The 26,382-nt window shown below is 51.4% G+C and overlaps 1 protein-coding gene and 1 long non-coding RNA gene across 3 annotated transcripts; both read left to right on the forward strand.

Annotated features, from left to right (window-relative positions):
• The first annotated feature begins 2,167 nt into the window (after positions 1–2,167).
• Positions 2,168–4,399, forward strand: GARIN4 (golgi associated RAB2 interactor family member 4). The gene has a single exon (XM_084800198.1). The coding sequence runs from the start codon at positions 2,542–2,544 to the stop codon at positions 4,294–4,296; it is 1,755 nt and encodes a 584-aa protein (XP_084656324.1). The 5' UTR covers positions 2,168–2,541; the 3' UTR covers positions 4,297–4,399.
• Positions 4,400–4,507: 108 nt separating this feature from the next.
• LOC311597583 lies at positions 4,508–8,070 on the forward strand. 2 transcript variants are annotated; one of them, XR_014779270.1, is made up of 5 exons: positions 4,508–4,695; positions 5,310–5,397; positions 6,357–6,632; positions 6,726–6,867; positions 7,993–8,070. It is a non-coding gene; the product is annotated as an uncharacterized lncRNA (long non-coding RNA). The 2 variants fall into 2 exon arrangements; XR_014779271.1 differs by having other exon boundaries at positions 6,553–6,632.
• The last annotated feature ends 18,312 nt before the right edge of the window (positions 8,071–26,382 follow it).

Raw genomic sequence — 26,382 nt, forward strand, 5'->3', positions numbered from 1 at the left:
CGCGCACACACACACACACACACACACACACACACACACGAATACAGTAAATGCAAAAAAAAATTTTTAAGGGAAAAACAGGGCTCGGAAGATGGCTCAGTAGTCAAGTACTGGCCACATGAGGCCTGCATTCAGAACCTATGTGAACGACAGGTGGACTTGGTAGCCTACCTGTAATTCTATATTTAAGGCAGAGACAGGGCAGTCCCAGAGCCAGCCACACTAGCCACAGCTGGGTGTGTCTGAGAACAATCAACCTTGAGCTTCCATATGCCACGCACAACACTACTCACACATGGACAAAACACTGAAAAAGAGAAAAGTTTAGTTTGGTTGAGTTTAGAAGTGTGAGCCCATGATGGAGTCGTCTTGTTCTTCTGGTCTGTGGTGGGCACAGAAAATCCTGGTAGAGAATGTGTAGTGAGACCAAATCACCTCACAACCAGGAGGCAAAAAAGTGGAAGAGGAAGTGGGGGGGGGGGGCAGGGTCCCATTAAAGACACATCCTCAATGACATAAGGACCCTACCTCCCAACAGCTCGGGGAGACTCCTAATGCCATCAACACAGTGGCTTTGGGGACATTCAATCCTCAAAAACACTGTTCCATCCCACAGATGAGGACATAGGGAGCTCCAAAGCTTGTCCAAGGTCACACAGTTAACCTAAAGTTAAAGCCTACCATTAAAAAAAAAAAACACAAAAGTTTTGAGCAGGAGTTCTAAAGGCGTATGGTGTATGTATTCACACGTGTATGAATGAAAACACACAGCGTAGTATTTAACATTACACATAGTGCTGTGTAGCCACCACCGACTGGTATCCACAGAACAGTCACTCCCCAGGTGCCACCTCCAGCACTTGGCAAACTATTCAATTATTCATTTCTTCAGGCTTGCCTGCCCTGTGGCCTTTTGTGTCTGGCATCTTTCACTTACAAAGTGTCAAGGCCCACCCTTGCTGCAGTATGAATCAACACTCCTCGTCACAGCTGAGTAACAGTGTGTTATATGGGGAATCTGTGTTGCTCATCCTTCTAGCAGTTAGTTAACAGGTGTGTGTGTGTGCTTTCAGAGTGATAGCCTTTGTCCACAGAAAATGGATGCCTGCAGTAAGACTTCATGAGACCAGCTGGGAGAGTCTGCAGTAGGGGGTCCAGGGGACACCAGCTTGGATATCCGGAGTCTGGCTCTCTGTGTGCGTGTGGCACTAGGCAGAGTCATGACGACACCTGGGAACAGATTTTCAAAGCTCCTCCACAGCAGGGCTGCTAGAGCAGAAGAGCTCCAGTGGGTTCTTGGAATTTAGGGACCTCAGTTCCCTCCCTCTGCCCCTATGCTGTGCTCCCTGAACACAGTGTGGAAAAGCAGCACAGCAAAACCCTGGATACATAAGGGTCCTTAAGAGAGTGAATGGTCTCCCACAAAAACAAAACTGAAGGGAAAAACCAATGTGGCCTCCTCGGCTCATTTAACACCCCTCCTCCACCCCCACCTCGGCTCACCCATTGTCCAAAGTGGTTGTCCTGGTTTCTCCAACACACACACACACACAATTATACAGTTTCCCATGTGTGGTTTAAAAAACAAAATCAGTCTAGCTTGTAAACATTTGACTGGCAAAGCCCTGTCGTGGTTTAAAACAAGGTTTTAGGACCAGCAAGGCCTGGATTTAAATACTCTCACTTGGGGTGTCGCGGTTTGCCTTCGCTTGTTTTACCCTATGAAGTGAGACCAGGAACATTAGACACGAGTGCGTCTTCCAAGGATACGTGAAATGTCACACGCAGCGCCGTGCGAGTAAGCATTAATTTCTTTTAATTAGTAAAGCCCAGAGCTGTCATGAAAGGTTGTCAACATCAACATTTAGTGAGGTTTTGTGGAAGGATCAAGACCACAATCCATGTTACCCAACAAAATGAAACCATAAGCTCAGGTGTTTCAAATCTCCCATCTCCTCAGATTCCTGTAGGCTTTGAATCTCCTCAATCTAGACTAAAAGAAAGAAGTACTCATACACTTTTCCCATTTGAAACCTTTTCCTTTGGGCACCCACCTGTGGTCCTGCCCTCCTGCAGGGCAGCTGGAGGATGGGACAAAGGGGGATGTGACAGCGACAGGTCACAAAGGGGGGGTGGATAAAATGGTTATGCGGGCGCTGCAGGCCTTAGTGGTCACTTCTCCCACTAAGGGCTGCAGCTTGTAGCCTCTCAGAAAACATTCAAAAACATCACAGGTGGAGGTCGAAGGGCTTGAGGCCCCGACACCAACCTCCCTGGAGTCTACCCTGCATCTCTACACCTTTGGAGAGGTTGGACTTGGGGTCTAGGCACTCAACAGCACCCCTTGTCAATCATCTGTGCTCCCACCCCCAGCCCAGGCCTCTGGGAGGCTCTGAGGCAAACTGGGGGCTTGTGGGGGTGGGGTTGTGAGACCTGCTGTAAGTGCCACCTCTGTGACCCAGGAGCACCCCTGCTCCTTATCTGCAGAGACCAAGAGAGACGCAGGAACCCACCTTGCCAGCGCACCTTTCTCGACACACAATGGCCACGAAGACTGAGTCTCTGTTACCGTATTACACGGCCCAGAGTGGCTCCGGAGTAGGCATGTTCAACACCGCCATGGGGAAGCTACAGCGGCAGCTCTACAAAGGGGAGTATGATATATTCAAATATGCACCCATATTCGAGAGCGACTTCATCCAGATCACCAAACGGGGAGAGGTGATCGACGTGCACAACCGTGTCCGAATGGTGACCGTGGGCATCGCATGCACCAGCCCCATCCTCCCACTCCCCGATGTCATGCTACTGGCCCGACCAGCACCAGGATGTGAAGACTTTCCCGGACATGGCCAGACCACCAAGAGCAAAAACCGCAAGGCTGTGAAGTCCTTGGAGCTCACTAGGCTCCTGCCTCTCAAGTTTGTAAGGATTTCTGTTCACAACCATGAGAAACAACAGCTACGCCTCAAGTTTGCTACCGGCCGTTCCTGCTACCTGCAGTTGTGTCCCCCTCTCGAAGGTAAGGATGATCTCTTTGCCTATTGGGAAAAGTTGATTTACCTCCTGAGACCCCCTGTGGACAGTAACAGCAGCACCTACGCCATCCCAGCCGAGGACATGGTGTTCATGCCTCTGCTGGATGAGGAAGACAAGACTATTCCCAAGGTGACAGACCCCCAAGGAAAAGGAGACCCGGACCAGGTCAGCATCAGAAGCCTCCCTATGGCTGCAGATGTGAGTGGGGTCAGCTCTGCTGCTTTTGCTGGAGGGGAGGGGACCCGTCACGACCCTTACAAATTCATCGCCGTGCCCGCCATATCCACACCCAAAACGAAATCGAAAGACCTTGCTAAAGAGTCAGCAACAGGGGCAACAGCAGCGGCAATGGGTGGCCTAGCAGGCGCCTTGAGCTTGGCAGCAGCCAGGCCTATAGGCTCTGGAGAGATACACGCAGCTCTAGCAGGGGGTGCTGCCATGGGGGCAAGAGGGAGCAAGAGCCATCTGGCCATTGCAAGTGCTGGCAAGCTGTCCCCGAAGAGCATGAAGGCTGCCTTGGCCGGGGCGACAAGCAAGTCCTTGGAGCATATTCCCAGTTCATCTACCAGCCTCTCCCTGAAAGAGAGCATGACCACGGCAATTGCAAGAATCACAGCCAGGCCTGTTGAAGAGACAGCAAGCGACCCAGCTGCGACAGCTCTTGCCTTGACCTTGCCAAGCAAAAACTGCGCAATTAGAGAGATTGGACAGCAGAAAGCCTCTGAGGCCAGCACCGAAGCCCAAAAGGAAAGGAAGGAAAGGAGGGACCGGAGAGCAAAGGACAGAGCTGGCAACAGGAGTTCCCAACGCCACAGGATGGGAGAAGGTCGCCGCAAGACTTCAGGGGACAAGGTGGTCCGGAAATTGGCCAGCCGCCGATCTGCTGGCAATGACAAGAAGGAAAAAGGCACCGCCAGGGGCAGCAGGCACCACAGGTCACATAAAGGCGTTAGCCACATCCCTATCACCAAGGAGGCCCGGAGCTTCCACAAACCGGGCAGGACCCTCTCCGCCACCAGCTCTGCCTCTACAAGCAAGAGGCTGGGCAGAATTAGCTTGTTCCTGAGAAACATTCGAGCCAACCTGGCTGCAAAAGGCCTGGTGCCACAACGTGGCGAAGAGGTGGACATCGTGGCCAAGAGACTGGAGGCAACCAACGTGGAGGCCATCATGGAGACAAAGAGCGGCCAGGCCCTGGACATCACTGGTTCTATGACATCTGAGGTCATGGAGACAATGACCTTTGAGGTTCTTTAAAAGTACAACTCAGAGCCAAAAACTGCAAAGGGGCCCAGGGCCCAGGGCAAGTCCCTAGAGTAGGTTCCAGCTTTCTCACTGCAGTTTAAATAAAGAACCAATGTCCCTGAGAAGCTCTCTGTGTTTCTGTACCTGGAAGTTCAGGAGTGACCTCATAGTGAAGTCTGTGACGTCATCGTAAGACCCCTGGCTGCACCTGGATGAGGGCTCCCTTTCGGTGATGTGGGTGCCCACAGCTATGGCTACTGCTCTCCTTGGCTTGTGATAAGGTCTTGGGTCTAGTCGGGGATGGGAGAGACTGTCAGCACTGGTTATTAAGACAGTCTAAACTTAGCAATTGTACACAGACCTGTGTACCTGAGAGTCACACACTTGTCTGCATTTGGGTGTTTCTGTCAGGTATATATGTTTTGAGGGCTAGCTATAAGAATATCCCTACCAAGATGATTTAATGTCCAAACACTGGAAACAGACCAAATAACAAAATGAAAGTTAATGCTATGTAGTATGTGGGATATTCAAGTACTACAACAGAGATAAATTTTCCTCATAATGTTGAGAAAGAGATAAATCAGAGACCAGGGCACCATTGCACTTATAGGATAGCTCAAAACAAAGCAAGAAGTTGAAAAGCAGGGATGTGTGAACAAGATGACCTCAAGACCTTCAGAGGCGCTAGATTTTTGTTCAGTCGTGTGTGTGTGTGTGTGAGAGAGAGAGAGAGAGAGAGAGAGAGAGAGAGAGAGAGAGAGAGAGGGAGGGAGGGATGGCTGGCTCTGTGTGTGTGTGTGAGGGGGAGAGAGAGAGAGAGAGAGAGAGAGAGAGAGAGAGAGAGAGAGGGATGGCTCTGTGTGTGTGTGTGAGAGAGAGAGAGAGAGAGAGAGAGAGAGAGAGAGAGAGAGAGAGAGAGAGGGATGGCTCTGTGTGTGTGTGTATGTGTGTGTGTTTATACATGGTCAGCGTGTGGAGGTCAGAGGACAACTTTTGGAGATCGGTTCTTTCACTCCATCAAGCTCAGGGCAAGCACGTTACTGGCTGACTTGGAGGAATAAGCACAGTGATTACTGCTTTTACAGTTTTAGTGTCTCAAACGTCTGCATGGTAAGAAAATTCCCCAAACATATCTTGAATCTTTTTCTTATGTAGCAATCTCTCTCTCTCTCTCTCTCTCTCTCTCTCTCTCTCTCTCTCTCTCTCTCTCTCAAATTTTTCTAGACAGGGTTTCACGGTGTAGCCTTGGCTGTCCTGGACTCGCTTTGTAGACCAGGCTGGCCTCAAACTCACACAGATCTGCCTTCTGAGTGCTGAGATTACAGGCGCCTAGCCAGCAGTCTTAAGATTCAAGAAACCATGACTGGCTATTAGAAAAAGAAGGCTAGAGAGGTAACTACCTCATCCCCAGTGGGGCCTTTGCAGGAAGGACAGGGTCACCCCAGCCTAGTTCCTTATGCAGAGTCCTTTTTGAGGAACAAGAGAGAGCGTGAGTTCAGACTGGGCTGGCCACTGGACCCTGCCAGGGAAACTCCGGAAGAGCAGGCACTGCCTATTGATTAAGAGGAGAAAGGGGCTGTGGGGTTGGGAAGGCTGTATCTAGCAAGACACTGTGAGCTGGTTTGAACTACAGTAGATTCATCTGCTAGTTGACTTTTTCTAGAAAGGGTCCAGAACACCCTTTAGGCTGCCCCTGCCTATGGCTTCTGGTCCTCAGCCCCTGTCTGCACTGTAGCTGTAAACAGACCTCACTGCCCATCTTCCCAGCCACTAATTAAACTCTAGGAAGGCAGAACAGAATTGTTTCCTCCATCTGAGTGTTCCAAACTTCCTACAGCACCAAGAAACAAACTGGCAAAGCTCATGTCCAGGAGGCTGCGCGCCTCCGGCATCAAGTCCTTTAGGGCTGCCTTTGCGGTCTGCACAGAAGGCAGCTCTGCCAGCTTTGCTTGGGAAGAGAACGGTGGGCATGGGGTTGGGGGTGGGAGTTCGGAGGAGCCGGGGTGGAGGGCTTGCTGCTGAGAAAGGAAGCTGGCTCAGGACCTGCCCACACCAACCATTTCCTGTAGCCAAACAAGGCTCTGGACCCCAGCATGAGGGACTGCTGACTGGAGTGAGTCCTTATTCTTCAGAAAGGAGGGAACTTGCAGATTAGATAGGACTGCCACCGAGAGGAAAACAGCCTCAGAATCATTAACCCAGTGCTCCAAGTCAACCGGGCGGGGCTCCCCTCCCGCTGCAGCCAAATTAATGGTTTACGTCTAGCCAGCTTATTCTTTGACTGGGAAAGTGTGGAATCTGTGAAGACCGCACTGCATCTCTGTAATTTGAAGATTTCTACACGGGTGAGTGCAAGTCTGTCAGACAAAAACAAAACATTTGCACAGCACTCGGATAGATAAGTGCTCCCTTGTGCCCATGCTGTCTTCCATCCACAGACCTTCACCTGAAAGCCCCGAATATGGGCGCTGAGAACATTACAGTAAAAGAGTCAGTCTGGTGCAGAGGGACACTGCAGTGCGAATCCCTTTAAACTCGTTATAATGGCAGCAGAGGAAGGCCGTGTAGCTTGCCTGACAGGTGTATTTGGGGGACAGCCTGCAGGAAGTTTCCCGTGGGCAGGTGAGGGCTGGGACTCTAAGGCACAGGGAATGAGAGGGAGCAGGAAGATCTGTGGAACAAGAAGGCTTGAAACATCAAGGGGCTAGGGTTGTTGGAAGGCCAGAGAACAGGGCAGCTGGGCACTGGTGGTCTGGGAAGTGGTGTGAACACATAGGCTGGTGGTATGGAGAGCGGTGTGAACACACAGGCAGCTGGGCACTGGTGGTCTGGGGAGTGGTGTGAACACACAGGCAGCTGGGCACTGGTGGTCTGGGGAGCAATGTGAACATGCAGACAGCTGAGCACTGGTGGTCTGGGGAACGGTGTGAACATGCAGACAGCTGGGCACTGGTGGTCTGGGGAGCGGTGTGAACATGCAGACAGCTGGGCACTGGTGGTCTGGGGAGCGGTGTGAACATGCAGACAGCTGGGCACTGGTGGTCTGGGGAACGGTGTGAACACACAGGCAGCTGGGCACTGGTGGTCTGGGGAGCAATGTGAACATGCAGACAGCTGAGCACTGGTGGTCTGGGGAGCGGTGTGAATACGTGGGGTAGCTGGACACTGGTGGTCTGGGGAGCGGTGTGAACATGCAGATAGCTGGGCACTGGTGGTCTGGGGAGCGGTGTGAACATGCAGACAGCTGGGCACTGGTGGTCTGGGGAGCGGTGTGAACATGCAGACAGCTGGGCACTGGTGGTCTGGGGAGCAATGTGAACATGCAGACAGCTGGACACTGGTGGTCTGGGGAGCGGTGTGAACATGCAGATAGCTGGGCACTGGTGGTCTGGGGAGCGGTGTGAACATGCAGGCCTCTGAGAGTCACTGAAGGGTAGTGCCTGATGGGAGTAAGATCTCTCCTGGGTAGAGAGCTGAGGAGCAGGGGGTAACTGAACTCTCAGGATCCCTGAGGTAGTCTGGCTAGAAAGAAAAGGTCAGCACTCAGGCAGCTATGGAGAGAGAGAGGTGAAATCAGGCAACATAGAAGAGATGAAAAAAGACAGTTGTCCTCCTGGCTTGGAAGACGGGAGGCCATGGCTTGGGCCAATACTATACTTGTCTAAAGTCAGTCGAGTAAATGGTGCGGGTGTGTCTCTTCCTTAGGAGGCCTGCTGGTCTGTGGAAAGGGCTGCAAGAGTCTGACTGGAGAGAAGTGTTTTAGTGGATAAAACAACTTAAGAGGTAAAAGCAAACAAACAAAAACATGCAGGGAATTAAGAGGGAGTAGGGGGTGGGAAGTGGGCGTGGTGGGGTGAAAAGGGAGGGACAAGGCATGGTGAGGTGGAGGTGGGCTATTGTAATCTATATTCCTCAGAGAGACTAAGAGGGAACAGGGGCAGCCTCCAGGGTGAGTTGCTCAATAGAGCCCCTTGTGGCCATGTGCTGTTACTGCACCTTGGTGCTTGACCTAGGGGAGCCAGGTGGTTGCTTCTGAGACATGGTCACCTTTCCCTTTGTCACACCACAGTTTGCCTAAAGCTGATTCACTAATAGACTAATAGTCAGCCTTCCCCTCAGGGGCACCACCCCTGCAGCAGGTAGTGGCAGAGGTGACACTGGGGAAGCTGGGGAAGAGAATGTGTCTTGTCCAGGCAGCTGCAGGGCTCTGGGCCCCTCATTGGAGTGGCTGTAAGAAAAGCCGTCTCTCTAGAAATGGAGAGTCCTGGTGGCACATGCCTGTAATTCTAGCACTCAGTGGGGGCAGAGGCAGGCGAATCTCTTTGAGTTCGAGGCCAGTCTTGTTTACAAAGTGAGTCCAGGACAGCCAAGGCTGCACACAGAGAGACCCTGTCAAGAAAGAGAGGGGGGAGGGTGGAAGGGAGGGAAGGGGAGGGGGAGGGGGAGAGGGAGAGGGAGAGGAGAGAGTCCAATGTTGATGTTCGCGTTCACTCTGCAGCCTGGAAATCACTGAACACCAATTACGGGCAAGATGGGGCAAGAAGACGACCAAGCACACACAGTCATTGAAACCAAGCTGGGAGGAGTGTGCGGCTCACTGGCTAGAGCGATGGTCTGGTGTGTTCAAGGCGGTTTCCAGCACCACAAAACAAAGTGTAGTGGTGGCCGTCAGGGCGGTTTGGAGGGAGGCTCTGGTGTGAAGGGTGGGGCACTCTCTGCAGAGGCTATGCTGTGGCAAATAGGACTTGAGAGACGCTGGCAGATGACAGCCACAGTTTCGTGGCAGGGCACAGGGGGCTGTGGTCAGGGTTTGAGCAGTGCAGGTGGATGAAACTCACTGGAAGCAAGAAAGCTCTCCCCTGGGGGCAAGCCCAGAATCCCCCACACCTGGAACCCCTGTATCTTCATGACCACAGATATGACCTGTGCCCCAGGAGTGAGGGGTGTGCACAGCTGGATTCTTCAGGGAAGGGCACAGGAAGCCCGGGCTCTTTCCTCCGCCAGACTGGAGAGTCTGCTGTGCACTGTGGAGGTACCTACCTTCCACACGTTTCTCCACAGGCATGCCAAGGTGTTGCCACTCCTCATCCTCAGAGCCCCTGAAGGACAAGGCCTGTCACTGATGGCTGCGAGGAGCCACAGCCTATGTCCAGTGTGCCATTCCAGGGCTGTGTCATGCTCTGCAAACTACCTCCCGGGGCATGCACGCCCAGATGTGTGATGCTGGGCACGATGCCCTATTCTCTTCCCCACCAACACCACGGTGATTCCGGAAGAAGTGAGGACAGACAACTCCTCTCCTGAGCACTGGCATTGCGTGTCATCATGGCTGATTTATGCAGTGCTGGGGATCGAACTCGGGGCTTTGTGTGTGGTAGTCAACTGAGCCGTATACACAGCACCAGAATCAGATGGGTTGTTGCAAATTCAAGGTGAGCCGGGTGTAAAGTAAGTCCCAGGCCTGCCAGGCGTATGCAAAACCCTGCCTCAAATATATAAAGGGAAAAAAAGGTGACTTCCAAATTAATATTGACATAACTTACTGTTTGTTTTTTGAGGCAGGGTTTCTCTATGTAGCCTTGGCTGACCTGGAACTTGCTGTGTAGACCAGGCTGGCCTCGAACTGCTGAGATTGAGGACACGTGGCGACATGGCTGGCAATCTCACATACAACTAAAGGTTAATTTAGTTGCTAATTGAGACAAGGGAGCTTTAAAAAAAAAAACCTATCATATTTACACATCCAGAATCTTTTGTTTTATAAAACGAAAATGCAAACAAAAACCACTCCCAAACTTTGTGACCTAAAGCAACAATTATCTTCTGTGTGTCCCAGATTCTTCTACCTCAGGACCTGGGGCAGGGCACAGCTGTGGGCACCAAGCAGGGGGATGACAGTGCTGTTGGGGGTCCCTCTGCCTGCCCCACTCAGAGGGCTCTGTGGAGAACACTGCTACCCCATACTCCTGCGAAGTATTCCCATCTTACAGATGAGGAGATGCCGGGTCCGCAAAGTTAGAGCTTATGCCGAGACCACCAGTAGTGGAGCCAGAATTAAAGGCCACAGGGACTCGGGCCGCACTGTAAGCTGACTACATGGAGGGGTCTGACTGCATCCTGACGCGTGGCCCGCCTACAGTCAGCAGGCAAGAAATTCAAGAACTGAAGAGTCCAGGATAGCTTTACTGGCATCCAGGGACCTGAGGGAAATAGCTAAAAGAGGGGTAGGGGGACACTCAGCTAGGATTATCAACAGGAAGGAAGGCTTGTGTGTGGCCTCTCCGGACAGTTGGTCTCTAGTGGTTAGTTTGGCTTCCATGAGAACAAACGTTTCAAGGCCACTGAGAAGCTGTCTCTGACTGTGACTGCTCTGAAACACTGTCCTGGAGAAAGGGTCATTAAGACTTAGGAAGTCAGTCAGTGGGATGGCTCGGTCGGGACAAGCACTCACTGGCAAGCCTGATGACCCTTCCACCATGAGGGCTCAGTCCCCAAACCCATGGTGGAAGGAGAGAACTGACTCCCACAGGTCATCCCTCTGCCCTCCCCTGAAGTAAATAAATGAGAAAAGGAAGGGAAGACAGAAGACAGAAGACAGACAGAACTTAGAAAGTAAGCAAAACTCAGAGGCTCAAGAAGTAAACCTGTCAAGTGCCTGGAGAATCTCAATATTTGTAAGGCTCCTAACCAGGGTTCTACATGCAGAAACGAGAGCTGCCTGGAGAGACTCAGACCACGCCAGCTGCCCGCGAGCTGAGCGGAGAACTCCTGTGGAAGGGGCTGCTCAGTGAGGCGGCTGCCCCCCGAGTCTCCCTTTCTCCTGTAAGTAGCCCCAATGAACTCATGGGTTTGCTGAGCTGGGCTTGGATGGACTCATTGCCTTGGCCTGTCATCGGCGCCCTGTCTGGTGAGTAGACGTTTGTGTACATCTCCCAGGAAAAGCCACCAACACTAACCAAGCTTCAGTCACCTGGCACAGCTCCTAGCACATTTTGTTTCCTGTACAATTAATAATATCAGACCGCCCCACGGAGAGCCTGGCTCCTCAACAGATCTGACCTCCACTCAGACTTACAGGGCAAGAGACTGCGTTCCTCTCTATAGAGAAATGGACATTATCACGTGGGGGGGGGGCACTCTGGAAAATACCATTTGTTCCATTCCACGTACCGACCCTCCTAATGAGGTGACTCTGGCCTGGGTGTACCTGAAGGGCCTTGAGGTAGCTATAAGGGTCATCTTGAAGTTCCTCTCTTTCACTTTTCCATCTTTTCTTTTTTCTTTTTCTTTTTCTTTTGTTGTTCTCCCACCCCAGGATAATTTCTTCCCTCCCCAGCTCCACGCACCCCCTTTCCACATCGTCAAACGCTGGCTCTTAGGAATTCACCGAGGCCACAGCACATCAGTCCTGGAAGAGCCCTGACTAAGCCCAGATGTGCTTTTCACAGGAGGAAGCTGGGGCTCAGAGAGGGGCTTTCCCGAGGCCCTACGCACAGAAGGAGCATAGTGAGAGCGGCGCTCCGACAAGAGCCACAGCCCCCTTTCCATTCTGCACCGGCGCCCGGAAGCAGAGCCCCTTGTTTCTGTTTGCGTCTGCTACATCAGCGGTATAGGACCCTTGGCTTCCTGGAATCTGTCACAGCCCCAGTCTCTAGACACAGATGGAGGATTATGGGTAGAGCAAGTGAGGAGCGGCTCAAATAGCCGCCTCACTCTCGATCTTTAAATCCAAGGACTTGGATCTCTAACCCCAACCCAGCAGGCCATAAAGCAGTCTTGAAATCTGCAGATGTCTAGGAATGGTGAGCTTGACTGATGCTAGCTGAATCTAGGATGACACAGTAGTTGGCTGACAGACTGGCTGAGCCCAAGAGACAGTGTCTGTTAGGATAAGGTCCTCTGGCCATTGGTGGCAAGCCCAGGCTGGGCCACCTGACATCTCAGAGCACCGAGCTGTTGGATCTTTTAGGTAGGGTTTCTCTGTGTAGCCCCAATATCTTGGAACTCACTCTGTAGACCAGGCTAGACTTGAATTCAGAGGTCCGCCTGCCTCTGACTCCTGCGTGCTGGGACTAAAGGCGTGCTGTGTGCCATCAAGCCTGGCTCAAGCAGTGGGTCTTAAGGGAAAGGGGCAAGAGTGGGATGGAGTGCTGCATCAGCATCTGAGCAACCAAGCAAGTAGAGCAGGAACCTCTCAGCATCTTCCTCACCTCTTGGGTGCAGCTCTGAAACTCCGTAACCTGACAGGAGGTCGCTGCCTGGAAGGGCTGCAGCCATTGGCTAACTGGTACCTTCATCACTTGTCTGCTGCTGTGATAAAAAGGTGACTTTTGGAGTTTACTTTGGCTTGCAGTCCCAGAGGGCGAGGGTATACATACCTCACTACTGGCCAGGCTCTCTTATCACTGCAGCAGAAAGGTAACTGATATGGAAGCCGGTGCGAGAGAGTGGCCCGCTGCTGTGAGGAGCCCGGCCCTGCTGCTTTGCAGGAGGATATGGAAGATTTGGGATGTTTGGACAGGAAGGGGTTTGGATGCTGTGCACAGAACTTCGTAGCCAATCTAGCAGTGCCAAGAGTGATGTGGACTGCAGAGGCATGGCTCCTGAGGTTTCAGAGGAAAACAAGGTCTCTAGCACCTGGGGTAGAGGCCATTTGTGTGATATTTTGGGCAAAGAATCAGTCTATTTACTGCTCATGTCCCAAGAACTTGCCTCAAAAGCTGAATTTAAAAAGCAGTGGACTATTAATCCCAGCACTCAGGAGGCAGAAGCAGGCGGATCACTGTGCATTCGAGGCCAGCCTGGTCTACAAAGTGAGTTCAGGACAGCCAAGGCTACACAGAGAGACCCTGTCTCAAAAAAAACCAAGGAATAAAATAATAAATAAATAAAATAAAATGGTAATGGTGAAAGATGGGTTGTGTTGGAGACCTCAGGATTTTGGTGACACCAGCGTCATGAGGCGTCTGCCTAGAAAAGCTGCACACACAGACTGGAACCAGCCAGGAGAGGGGGGCAGGCATCTTACAGGCAGCAGTGCTGGAACGGCAGGGTCCCCTAAACATTTTGACATGGACACGGAAATATGGGAGTTTATTTTCCCTGCCAGGTTTCCCCCATGCTTTGACCTTGTATCTCATCACTCCCCAGTCGCTCCCTTTAGGACTGTGAAGTCCATGGCATTTATTATTGGAAGTGTGTGATTTGCTGTTTGATTTTGGGGGAGGGGGAGGCCACAATTAGAGATCACACGGAGTCTCAAAAGAGACTTGGGACTTTTAAACTGTCTTGAAGATGTTTACAACTATGGGGATTTTGGGAGTTGGACTAAATGCATTGTGTTTATGATGTGGCCGTGAGCACATGGGGACCAGGGAGTGGAATGTGGCTGGACTGAGAAATGTCCCCCATGGTCTCAGACTGAATGCTTTGCCGGGGCTAGTGTGAGTTGCTTTAATGGCGCCTCCCTCAGAGTCGAGCGCCTTTTCTCCCCTAGCATGTCCTGCTGTTATACTTTCCCCTTACATTCCAAGTCTTGAGAAGTTTCTCTCTAAGGTGGAAGGTTCTAACCTCAGAGAAAACAGCCAGGAAACAAGCATCCGAACATGGCCTTGAACTTGCTCTGATTCCAACAGCGACCTTGGACTACGGATCCTTCTGCCCTACCTCTCTATGAGGTCCTGGGAATCCAACCCAGAGCTTTGTGCACGCTAGGCAAGCGCTCTACCAAGAAACAACTCTACCCCCGACCCCTGGAGTGTCAACTTGCTAGCACCTGGCAATTTCCGTGTCACTTTAAAAGATGCCTCAGTCATTACTAGGATGGAGCAGAAGCTAAACCAAACAATCAAAAACCAACCCAATGCTCGCTCAACAAAGGAAAATAGGAACGGCTTTGATCCTGCTAAGCTCCTTAAGAAATCATGTCACCTCCTTCTTCACTTCTATTGTTTTCTTTCTGTGCTTACTACTCCTAGCCCTACTCAAATCTGAAGATTGCCATCCATCCCAACTCTTGTATCACGAAGCTCAAGTTCTGTGCCAGTCATGTGACTCTGATCCCTCTCCTAGGCTCCAAGGTGTCAGGATTGAAGTGCTAGACCCTGACAACAGAAGCCGCGCTCCAGCTGCCGTCCGGTGGGGCCAGGAAGAGGATCTGCAGGCACCGAGGTGATGAACTCACTTGTTGGCAAGTGAAGGCCATGGCTACCTTCATCTCTCACTCAGGGGCACAAAAGCATGAGTCCATTGATTCCTGAGTCGTTACTCAGACTTTAGTGGGGCAAAACTGGGGGCGGAGCATTCTAATTTATGCAAAGTGGATGTAAATTAACCTAACCTGACCCTGGACTTACTGGAAGTCAGTGGCTTCTCTGCCAGGAAGAAGTAGGGAAATTTTGGAATCTACTTCCCAAGAGAAATATAAAAATAGAGTAGCTTTCAGTCGGGGTGAGGGTTGTGGCTGGAAGTTATTGGAGGAAGGGGGAGAGTTTAGCTTCCGTGTCGGGCTCCAAGCCACCGGACAGCAGAGGAAGTAAAAGTATCAAGCCACCAAGCCTGCCGCCTTCTCTCCTGAGTCAGCTCCAAGTTCTGTCAGGCTCCATTCACCCCAGCGAGCAGAGCACCCTGCCCCACCGTTGTGCCTCTCTCTGTGCAAACAGGAGTTTCTCGTTGCAACTCTATTTCCTATGACAATATTCAGCTAATCCTCCCCCTTGGGCTTCTCCTACATTTATGTAGAATCCTTTTGTGTGACTGGTCAAAATAGAATTTTCTGGAACCATACCAGAGGGACTACAGGAGTCTGGCTGTTTCTATAAGGAACAGCTCAGGGATAGAAGGGTCTGGAACTCATTTTCCTTCCTGAAGCATCTCCAGCCACAGCAGGACCTGTCTCAAAGTGTGTGTGTGTGTGTGTGTGTGTGTGTGTGTGTGTGTGTGTGTGTGTCACAAGATTAATGTCACAAATCATCATTATTATTCTACTTTATCGAATAAGGCGGGGTCTGTCAATCAGACCCAGGGCTGACCCATAGAGCTACTCTTATAGGTTCTGGGCATCTGAAGCTCTGTTGTCACATTTGCATGGCTTTGCACACTGACTCTCTCCCAGCACTTACTTTATTGCGTGTGCTCAGGCTCCAGTACACACACGGAGGTCACAGGACAACCTGTGCAACAACGTGCCGGAGCCGCTCTCTCTGTCCGCCACCTGGGCCCCAGCGAGCACGCTGCTGCTTGAATGCCTTCTCGCATGTTTGACTATTCTCACTTAGAGTCACCATTTGCTTGTATTTCCTGTGACTCTCAGAAGAACTGTATTCTGGGGTTTGCTCTTGACCATGCAGTGAGGTCTGCTTCTCATTGTGGGGCCTGAGGGGCTGCTGAGAAGTGGTGCTTAAGGCCGTGTGCCACGTTCGCAGCTCCTCCAAGATTTTCATGGGGAGAGCGGACACTCAGGACATGCTCTGCTCGCAGGAAAGTGCAGAAGTCAGACACCAGAACTCTTACGTCTTCTATGCCTTATGAGAGCCCAACATCAAGGCGAGAGGATGGGGGTGGTCCCACAGAGGGAAGGAGGAAGTGATGGCGAGAGTCAGTTGTCAACCTGAGACCTAGAATCACCTGGGAGAAGAGCCCCAGGGCGTACCTGTGGGGTCATCCTCACTGGGTCAACTACAGTGGGAAGAGTGGGCAGTACCATCCCCTAAGCTGAGATGCCAGACTGAAAAGGAGGAGAAAGTAAGTTGAGCACAATCTCCTCCTCCTCTTAGGTCTACTTAAGCTTTATTCAGTGTATGAGTGTGCTATGTGTGTGCATGTGCCTCTGTGTGTGTGTGTGTGTGTATGTGATGTTTGCAGGTGGCTTTGCAATCCCACCCTAGTTTCCTTTCTATTGCTTTGATAAACACCATGACCAAAAAACAATTTGGGGAGGAACTGGCTTATTTTAGCTTACAGGCGACAGTCCATCACTGAGGGAAGTCAGAGCAGGAACTCAACACAGGAACCTGGAGGCAGGAGCTGATGCAGAAGGCATGGAGGATGCTGCTTATTGGCTTGCTCAGCCTGCTTTCTTACACAGCTTGGGAGCAGCTGCCCAGGCACAGCACTGCCCACAGTGGGCTGAGCCATCCCACATCAACCACTAATTAAGAAAATGCCCTACAGACCTGCCTACTGAACTGTCTAACTAAGGCATTTCCTCAACTGAGGTTTTTGTCTTAGTGAGGGTTTTTATTGCCATGATAAAACACCATGACCACAAGAAACTTGGGGAGGAAAGGGTTTATCTCTGCTTCCAGTCCCACACTGCAGCCCAGTGCTGACGGAAGTCAGGGCAGGACCCCGGAGGCAGGATGCAGCATAAGCCATGGCACGTGTGGCTTACTGGCGTGCTCCCATGGCTTTCTTACCCTGCTCTCCTAAAGACTCCAGACCACCTGCCACAGGTGGCCCCGCACACAGTGGGCCAGACCCTCCCATGTGAATGAGTGAGAAGACGCATAACACTCACCTACAGGCACATCTTACGGGTCATTTTGTCAGTCCCTTTTCCCAAATAACTCTAGCTTGTGTCAGGTTGACATAAAACTAGCCAAGGCAGTTTCTTTTAAACATGTCTTTGTGTTAAGCTAGCAAAAAACTAATCAGCGCAGATCCTTTGCACCTGGGTTGTGAAATGTCTGACCTGGGTGCTGGAAGCCAAGCGCAGGTCCTCTGGAAAAGCAGCAAGTGATCTCTCTTAACTGCTGTGCCAGCTCCCGGCCCCACTGTCCTTAAAAGAAAAGAGAGAGAGCATCTTTTATTTATTCTTGATTATAATCACTTCCTCTCCCTCACTCCTCCTCTCCCTCACTCCCCCCCCTCACTCCTCCTCCCCCTCACTCCTCCTCTCCCTCACTCCTCCCCCTGCTCCCCCTCACTCCTCCTCCCCCTCACTCCTCCTCTCCCTCACTCCTCCCCCCTCACTCCTCCCCCCTCACTCCTCCTCTCCCTCACTCCTCCCCCCTCACTCCTCCTCTCCCTCACTCCTCCCCCCTCACTCCTCCTCTCCCTCACTCCTCCCCCCTCACTCCTCCCCCTCACTCCTCCTCCCCCTCACTCCTCCCCCCTCACTCCTCCCCTGCTCCCCCTCACTCCTCCCCTTCACTCTTCCCTGGGATGCCCAACATGTCCACCTTGCCCCTTTATATCCACTGCTTTACTTTCGTTCTTGCCTGCTGAGATGTTGACTGCTTTTGTTGACTTGCTGAGTGCAGGTAATTACAGCTGCATGAGGGTGCCATGCCCGCATCAATCACAGCTGCATGAGGGTGCCATGCCCACGTCAATCACAGCTGCATGAGGGTGCCATGCCCGCGTCAATCACAGCTGCATGAGGGTGCCATGCCCGCGTCAATCACAGCTGCATGAGGGTGCCATGCCCGCGTCAATCACAGCTGCATGAGGGTGCCATGCCCGCATCAATCACAGCTGCATGAGGGTGCCATGCCCGCGTCAATCACAGCTGCATGAGGGTGCCATGCCCACGTCAATCACAGCTGCATGAGGGTGCCATGCCCACGTCAATCACAGCTGCATGAGGGTGCCATGCCCACGTCAATCACAGCTGCATGAGGGTGCCATGCCCACGTCAATCACAGCTGCATGAGGGTGCCATGCCCACGTCAATCACAGCTGCATGAGGGTGCCATGCCCACGTCAATCACAGCTGCATGAGGGTGCCATGCCCACGTCAATCACAGCTGCATGAGGGTGCCATGCTCACGGCATGTCATGAAGGCAGCATTCCATGCCCTCCTCTCCATCCTCCGCCTCTCTTCCACAGTGCTGTTCATCAATCCTTGGGGACAAGGGTTGATATAAATGCCCCATTTAAGAGATGAGCATACAACAGAAACTTATTCTTAGTACTTTAGCCAGCTGTGAGCCTCTGCATTGACTGCTGACCACTGTAGACAGAAACTTCTTTGGCCAAGGTTGAGGACAGCTGATCTATGGCTATAAGCATGAATTTTTCTAACAAATATTTCAAAAGAAGCTTGGCAACATGCCCATTTTAGCAAACCAACAGTAGTAGGTTTGTCCCTGGGTCTTATGACTGCTTGAGCCTTGGAATTTTGACTATGTTTACAGAACTAGACCTGAATTCCTTTCTGGGGAGCAGGTCTCAAACCCGATCCCTTAGGGGGTCCCTGCAGGTGTCATGGAAGGCAGGGAGGGGAATGGAAGCCCAGTTCAGCCTGACGTCATCAGGCTGGATCACACTTCTAGAGCATCTGGTGCCAGGTGGGTTATTGCCAGCACATTTAAACACAGTACAATTTGGAAGAGAGTTTCCCGGTGTAATTCAATCCCCAGTGCACAAGAAAGCATAATTACATCGAAATTCAACTAAAAGTACATGCCATTTTTACAGGAAGATGAGTTCTAGAGATGGCTACTTGTATTAGCTTAAGGGCCTAAAGAAGGACCCGGCCTGGTCTTGGCTGCACAGATAGCATAGAGGTCACATGGGCTATTAGGTCTCTCTGGTGCTGGTTTTGGGATCTTGGGGAAGCTCCTGAATATACAGATAAAGTAATGGTCACTGAGATGAAGCTATCTCCTCTCCTGGTTGTGGCCCAACAGATATCACCTTGCTATTAATCACCTCCAATTCCCACATTTCTGGATGGAAGAACAGGTTTTACATCCTTTATTTTGAGAGGACAATCCTGGTTTCCCTGGAGATCTGTGAGTGCTAGGACAGGTGTGCTCCCAACATACCTCTGTAACCTTCATGATGTACTATTTAAAAAATTGGACTAATAATGCTTATTATTAAATATTTTATATTACAGCACCTCTATTTAACCCGTTACCAAATCAATAAAAGACACAGACACCTGATAGATTTTAGAACAAGGCTTATTTTACCTGGGGCTGGGCAGGTATTTCCACGTAAGCCATCTCATGACCTCTCAGCCCCCACCCCATGCCATCTGCTTTAGTCACTTCTGTCTGGGCTGTTTCCCATCCATAACCCGAAACCCTTGCTTATGTCTTCCATCTGGGCTGCCTCTCTCCACACAGAACCTCAGAGTTCTTCCTCCTGGCCCACGTGGTTCTTTATCTATCCCATGGTGACTCTGCTCCTTTCTCCTCTGGTACCTCTCTCCTTCCATGATCCTCCTGTCCTCCAAGGCCTCGAACCTTAGCTCCACCTCTCACGTCTGCCTTGCCCACAGGTAGGCCTTTTATTCAGCCAATCAGGGAGGCAAGGTTACACAGCAATATTTGGGGTATGTGCAAGTCGGCTTGTAAAAGGCAGCAAGCCTACCTCAGGGAGCAACATAGTTAACAACCATGCAAAGCACCAGACCACACTGCTACACCTTCATGCTACTATTGTACCTGTGGTCACATCTTGCTAGGCAAGGCAGTATTGTAGCATGCAAGGTTGGCTGAGAGATACTATTTATACTATTTATAAACATTTGGGGTCAATTATAGCCAGACTGTCTCTACCCATTAGCTGCTCAAATAATAACATTGAATCTTTTTATTAATTTGAAAGCTGGCCTTAGCCTAACTAGTTCTTATAACTTAAAGAAACCCATTTATTTTAATCTATGTTCTGCCACGTGTTTGTTATTTTTCCTCAGTACCTGCACCTGTTTCTTCCTCTGTGTCTGTCTGGTGAATCTCTCTGTCTGATGCTTTCCCAGAGTTCCTATCTCTGCCTGGAAGTCCCACCTTCCTTTCCTGCCTTTGTTACAGGCCCTTCAGCTGTCTATTAAGCCAATCAGAAGGTGTTGGCAGGAGTGTTTAAAAAAACAAACAAATAAATAAATAAAAAATCATGCAGCCAAAATACCAAAGTCCAGGCCTGCAATCAGGTCTCGGCCAGTACAGAAACCAGCATCTGAATAACGCAAAGACCACCTCCACACATGTGGGAACCAGGCCCGACTGGGCTGCCTGCCTGTCTTGCTGTTTCATGTCCTGTTTCTAGCAGCTTCTGTGTCTGTGTTTATGTTGGTTAGCTAGTCATGTTTACTGCTCTGAGAACGCACCCCTCCTCTCCTTGAGACTTTCCCTCCTGTGTGCAATCACCTCCTGAGGGATTTCACCTGTGAGTGGCATGCCTGTTTTGCTGCCTATAAAAAGGCTCTTTGGACACTGAATAGCTGCTGCAGCTCTCTTAGCACGAAGGACCCGCTGTTTTAGTGTGTGTGTGTATGTGTGTATGTGTGTGTGTGTTAAATCCGCAGTCCCTCGCCCTTGACTTGATACCACGGTGGCGGGGGGCACCACACACACACTGCACCCAACACCTACTGATCACCCAACAACTACTGATACTTCTCCGCTAGCGGCTGGCATAGCACTTACCACACCTGGTACTGAAGCTACTCTTGACTGTAGATACAATGTAGCCAGCTGCCTCAGGCTCCCGTGGCTTCCCCAGCAGGGTAGATTGATGCTTCAATCTGAGTCAGAACAAACCCTTTCTCTCTTAGGTTACCTTTCACTGTTGGGGGTTGGTCTGGTGCTGTGTATTCTGATTATTGTCCCCCAAGATTTGGTTGCTGCCCAACCAAACACATACCCCAAAATGATGTTTGTAACCTTGCCTCTCTGTTTGACCAATAAAAAGCTGATACTTGGGCAGGACCGGAAGAAGGTAGGCGTGGCAAAGATTTGCTGGCTGGGGGAGTGGAGGAAGGAAGGCGTACCATGGGTCAGGTGGGGGAGAAGCACATGGCCCGCATGGGTGGAGGTTTGGCCCAGATGAAAAACATTAGCAAGTACTTAGGATTATGGATGGGAGGTAGCTCGATAAAAATTTTTAGAAGCAGATGTCATGGGATTGGGGCAGGGTATGGGATACCTGCCCCAATATGGGAAGTAGTCTAGGGGATTAGTATCTACCCTGCCCCAGGTGAACCAAGGCTATTTTAAAATATAACAGGTGTCTGTGTTTTTATTGATTGAAAGCGGGTTAGAAAATACCACCACCGTAATAATTGTAGGGCTAATAATAAACATGTATTAGGCCCTGCTTCTAAACCACAACATTTGACTGGATGCTTTCTCACAGTAATAGCAAGAGAGACTATGACATACCCACTGATGGTGACACACAGAACCGACACACTCAGGGAGCACCACAGGCATGCTGGTTAACTCCACACACTGTGTGATCTATGACGGCAACTTACTCAAGGTGAGATGTGTTGGCTCACAGTTTCAAGGGTCTTGAGCAGGCACAACAGAGCAGAGTGACGCATATCACGGAGGCCACAAAAGCAGGGGCGCCAGAAGAGCCAGGCAAGCTCCACTCCCCAGGGACACCTCTCCGAGTGACCTTCCTTCCGTAGTTCACCACTCTGCAGTCGCCTCTTCAAGTCTGACCCCGTCCTCACGGGAGATGCTCTCACGGACACTTCCGTAAATCCACTAATCTAGGTGTCTCTCAGTCCAGGAAAATCGGCCTCCGAGATGAGTCATCGCGCTTGCCCCACGCATCCCCTCCACACTGCTCTGGACCGCAGCTTCCAGGCTATGGCCTGGGATCCCAATGGCGCCCGGTCGGCAATATCTAGCAGGCGGCAACCAGACAACTCTCTCTTGCTTTGGCTCCCATTTCCGTGGTCCCCCAACACATACACAGGCTTTAGAGGTTCCTATAGGCTCCCCCAGGGGTGAGAAGAAAGGCCAGCTGAGAGTTGTCTGCCTTCCTCTTCCAAGCTCCCTTTGAAGGCTTATCCAGTGCGGGCAGAGTGGCCCACACGCCCAAAAGAGCAGCAGCAGCAGCTCCCCACCAGTTCTTTGATGAGATGGGCGGCGTTTCCGGAAGTCCGCCTTGGAGTCCACCCCCCACCCCAGGGTCGATGCCCACAACCATGAAACCCCTAACTCAGCACAGCCTCTCCACAGTGGCTGCTTCCGCCGACCACGCCACCTGATTTTCCGTAGGCAGCCAGCCACACCATTCTCACGGTCTCCTTAAAGCTCGCCAAGACTCCTTGGCGAACCGACAGGGAGCACAGAGCATTTGCTTTTTGCTTTCGCCACCTGGTATTTTTCATCATTGGCACTTACAGATGAATACGAGTTCCCAAGCACTGCTGACCACTCCGTAGGCTCTTCCCTTTAAAAGTTTTTATTAGATTTATTTAAGGAATAGGGGTACGTGCGGAGGTCAGAGGGCAACTTAAGGAGTTGTTTCTCTCCTCCTGCCATCTAGGTAACCAGAGTTTGAACACAGCCCATCTGGATTATAAGGATTTTATAATCCTGGGCCATTTCTCAGCCACGCTTTGCCGGCAGGATTAGCACCTCGCCGCTGACTTGTGGCCTCCGTCTTTTTGATGTCCAGGTCTTGAACTTGTTTTGTTCCTGAGCTTTTGGTCCTCGGCCTCAGCCTCTGGGGTAGCTGGGATGGCAGGCTGACACCATCAGGCCCCGACTCAGCACCGGCTTTCCCAAGTCCTCAGGTGAGCCCAGCAGCCGGGCTTAGGGCTTATCTGTCTACACAACCGAGCACTGTTGGCGGGGAATCTCCCATCATGTGAGGCGTTAGTGGGGACCCCACTGCAGATTAACAAGGCCAAGTCCTTCAGTCTGGCCAGTACTGAGTTCCTGACGGAGCAAGGGCAGCATTTGTGTCAGGCTTGGGTTCTTGAAGTACTGAAATGGCCAGAGGCACACACATTCTTCCAGATGAGGAACGTAAGCCTGGCTACAAGGTGTTTACTGAGCTTCCTGTCTCTCTCCTGCCGTTTCCTCCAGTCTCACCCTGTTCCTTCCTTTCAGCACACTCCCTCCCTGATTATCGCCACATACACACTGGCCTGAACTCTTGTGTACCACGCCACATATGGCATCTCTTTATACCTCTTAAAGTGTATTTTTTTGTGATCCTTTCAAGAGAGCTAAAGTTGAGAGGAATTACAAGGAAAACACCTGGTGAAATGAGGCTAGGTCAGAGGGAAGCCAGACAGTGGGTGTGTCTACCACAAACAAAGTCAGTTGTCCATTTGAGACTCCCAGAAAACATCTGAGAGAAAGAGGAAGCCTTACCCGAGTTCATATACATCCAACCCTAACACTGGTTCATTGATAACTTCTGTTTGTTTTGATTTTTTTTCAAGACAGGGTTTCTCTGTGTAGCCTTGGCTGTTCTGGACTTGCTTTGTAGACCAGGCTGGCCTTGAACTCCCTGAAGTGATCCACCTGCCTCTGCCTCCCCAGAGTGCTGGGATTAAAGGCGTACAACACCGCACCCGGCGTTCATTGATAATGTAAAGTATTTATACAAGAAAGGATATTAGCTGTTTGTTGGCAGCCTTCAGGGCAAACGCCGTTAGCCAATCCTGCCAGCATCTGGTTTCTCAGCCACCAGAGGCTGCAGCCTGGCTCTGGGGTCAGGCACCCCACCTTCCCCTAGTCCTGCAATGTCCCCTGGCTTTCTGTGCTGCTTCTAATGAACCCCAACAGAGACTGTGCCCTGTGCCCTGAGCCCTGTGCCCTGTAGCAAACCGCTTACCTCTCTGAAGGCCCTGGGATCTGCAAGCTAGGGATCTGTTTGCATACGTCAGGATGGTTACCAGCACAGAGTTATGTGATCAAGGCAGCTCGGTGTGGACAAGATGGAGAGACGGCATGCAGATTGAACTATCCATCAGATTGAACTGTCCCCATAAAGGGGTGCAGCGTCAGGAAGGTTGAGACGCACCGGGGTGCACCCTGCAGCCTTGACGTGGGCAGGCTGGGTGAGCAGCCAGTCGCTCCCTTCATCTCTCCTTTGGCTTGTTCTTGGTCCTGGGGGATGACAGTGAGACCCAGTTGAAGACCGAGTATGTACTAGGTTGTTTCTTTTCCAAGTCTGCTCCATGGGCATGTATATTGTCTCAGAAGCTCCTGAGGTGCAAAGTAGTCAACCTCAATTCCACGACAGACATTGCTCAGGGAGGGGCCCAGATGGTTAATCAGCGACCTCTGTGCTAAGGATTTTACCTACAAAATCTCCTGAACTAGGACTGGTGAGATGGCTCAGCCAGTAAAGGTGCCACATCAGACAACCTGAGTTTAATTCCCAGGACCTACATGGTGGAAGGGAAGGGCCATTCCTTGCAAGTTGTCCTCTGACTCCCATACGTTCCATAGAACATGGATGTGCATGTGTGTACACACACACACAAACACACACATACACACATACAAAACAAACACAGAGAGAAATCACATGAACTTCATACAGGCCTAAAGATTTGGGAATTCATATCTCTGAATTACAGATGAAAACATAAGGTATGGGGAAGCCAGTGACTGGCCTGGGGGAAAAAATCCCATGGTCTGTGTAACCCTGCCCTCACCCCTCATCTCTGCCCTCACCCCTCACCTCTGCCCTCACCCCTCATCTCTGCCCTCACCCCTTCACTGCTGCCCTCATCCTTCACTGATGTGCATGCAGGTTCCTGCAGAGTTCAGAAGAAGGCATTAGATTCCCAGGAACAAGAGTTACAGATAGTTGTAAGCTGTGTAGACACTTAACACTCTCTCCAGTCCCCGGTTGGGAGGGGAGATTGTTTTGTTTTGTTTTGAGACAGGGTCTTGCCTCAGCCTCTGGAGTGTTGAGATTACACAACACCAAGCTATTTAGAGATAACAAATATTTAGCTCTGCGATGGTCTCACTGTTAAACTGGAAAATAAGGCTATGTCTTTGCTTTTTTTTCTAATAGTCTCGGGGCCACGTCACCTGTGGAGCACGAGTTCCAACAGCTTGCGACCTGAGGAGATTACTGACTGATGACGTCACCAAGGATGTTGCATTCCTCAGACCACAGGCACTTTTCTAGACTGGGCTTTGCAGTAAACCTGCCCCAGGGCCTTACTGTAACACCCTTCACGGAGAAGCACCGTGCGGCCTAGGATGTCAGAGGCCCCACTCACAAACGGGCCAGGGCGTGAGAAAGCCGAGGTCTCAAAGCCAACCCACGCGGCCTGGGGCTGGGGCCCGGCTGGCCCAGGTGTGTCCGCAGGTGGCCACCAGGTGGCGCTGCGATGCCGGGGACTCCACTGACCCAGGCCTGGGACCTCCAGGACGCCGCCGCTCCAGGTGGACCCGGCGGAGGCTGGGCGAGCAGTGGGGAGCCGCTGTCCCATTCCCCGCGGACGCGCACCCTTGGCCTGGGCCTGCGCAGACCTCGCGACGCCCGAGGCAGGTGGGGGCTGCGCCCCTGGCGGATCTCCTTCCCCTTTCCCAGCCGCAGCCTCCGCGTGTGAGCTCGCTCACAGCTCTGCGGGCTTTAACTGTTGCACAACTCCACGAAAGAAGAAACTCTCCCAGCAGTCCACGTTAGTAACAAACAGGCCGAGGATGCATGGAGCCCTGTGTTTCTCCCCTGTATCCCCAAGCAAGCAAATAGGGGTAAAGCCTTGCTTGCGCCTGCTCTCTTGTCTCCCAAAGTCCTTTCCGATCCTGGCGCTTGGTCCTTAGAGTGAGCCAGAGCCTCTCCTGCGATTCTGTTTTCATCTTGCATAGACCACAAGGGCTTAGTGCCACTCTCCCTGCTCCCCTGCCGATGGCTGTTCTGAATAACACGCTGCAACACTCCTGTGCCACAGACAGATTGGGGGGCGGGGTTTAAAGCTTCAGATTCTGTTTCCACTCGGCCCAGAAGACACTGCACACCTGCAGAAGCCGCAGCTTATACGGAGTAGAATCCAGTTTACCACAGAGTAGAACTCTCGCCTCTGCTGTGCGGGGTCCCTAGAGAAACAAGGCCCTTCTTGGCATCTGGAATGTTCTGGGGATTTTTATTTACGCCTCCTGTTTTTCTTCTCGTGTGTATGGTGTGTGGGTAATGTATGTGAGTGCTACGAGATTGCATATGCACCTGGGTGTGGATGCGGGCGGAGGCCAGAGATCAACTTGGCTGTTGATCTCAGATACTATCTTTTTTTTTTTTTTTTAAAGACAGGATCTCTGCCTGGTTGGATCCCAGTACACTAGCTGTCCAGGTAGCTCTAGGACCCACCTGCTGCCAGCTTGCAGTGTACAATCATGCTGTGTGTATTGACCAGTCAGCAGATGCAT

This window comes from Acomys minous (assembly GCF_964271855.1).
Source record: "Acomys minous genome assembly, chromosome: 1".
Taxonomy (NCBI): domain Eukaryota; kingdom Metazoa; phylum Chordata; class Mammalia; order Rodentia; family Muridae; genus Acomys; species Acomys minous.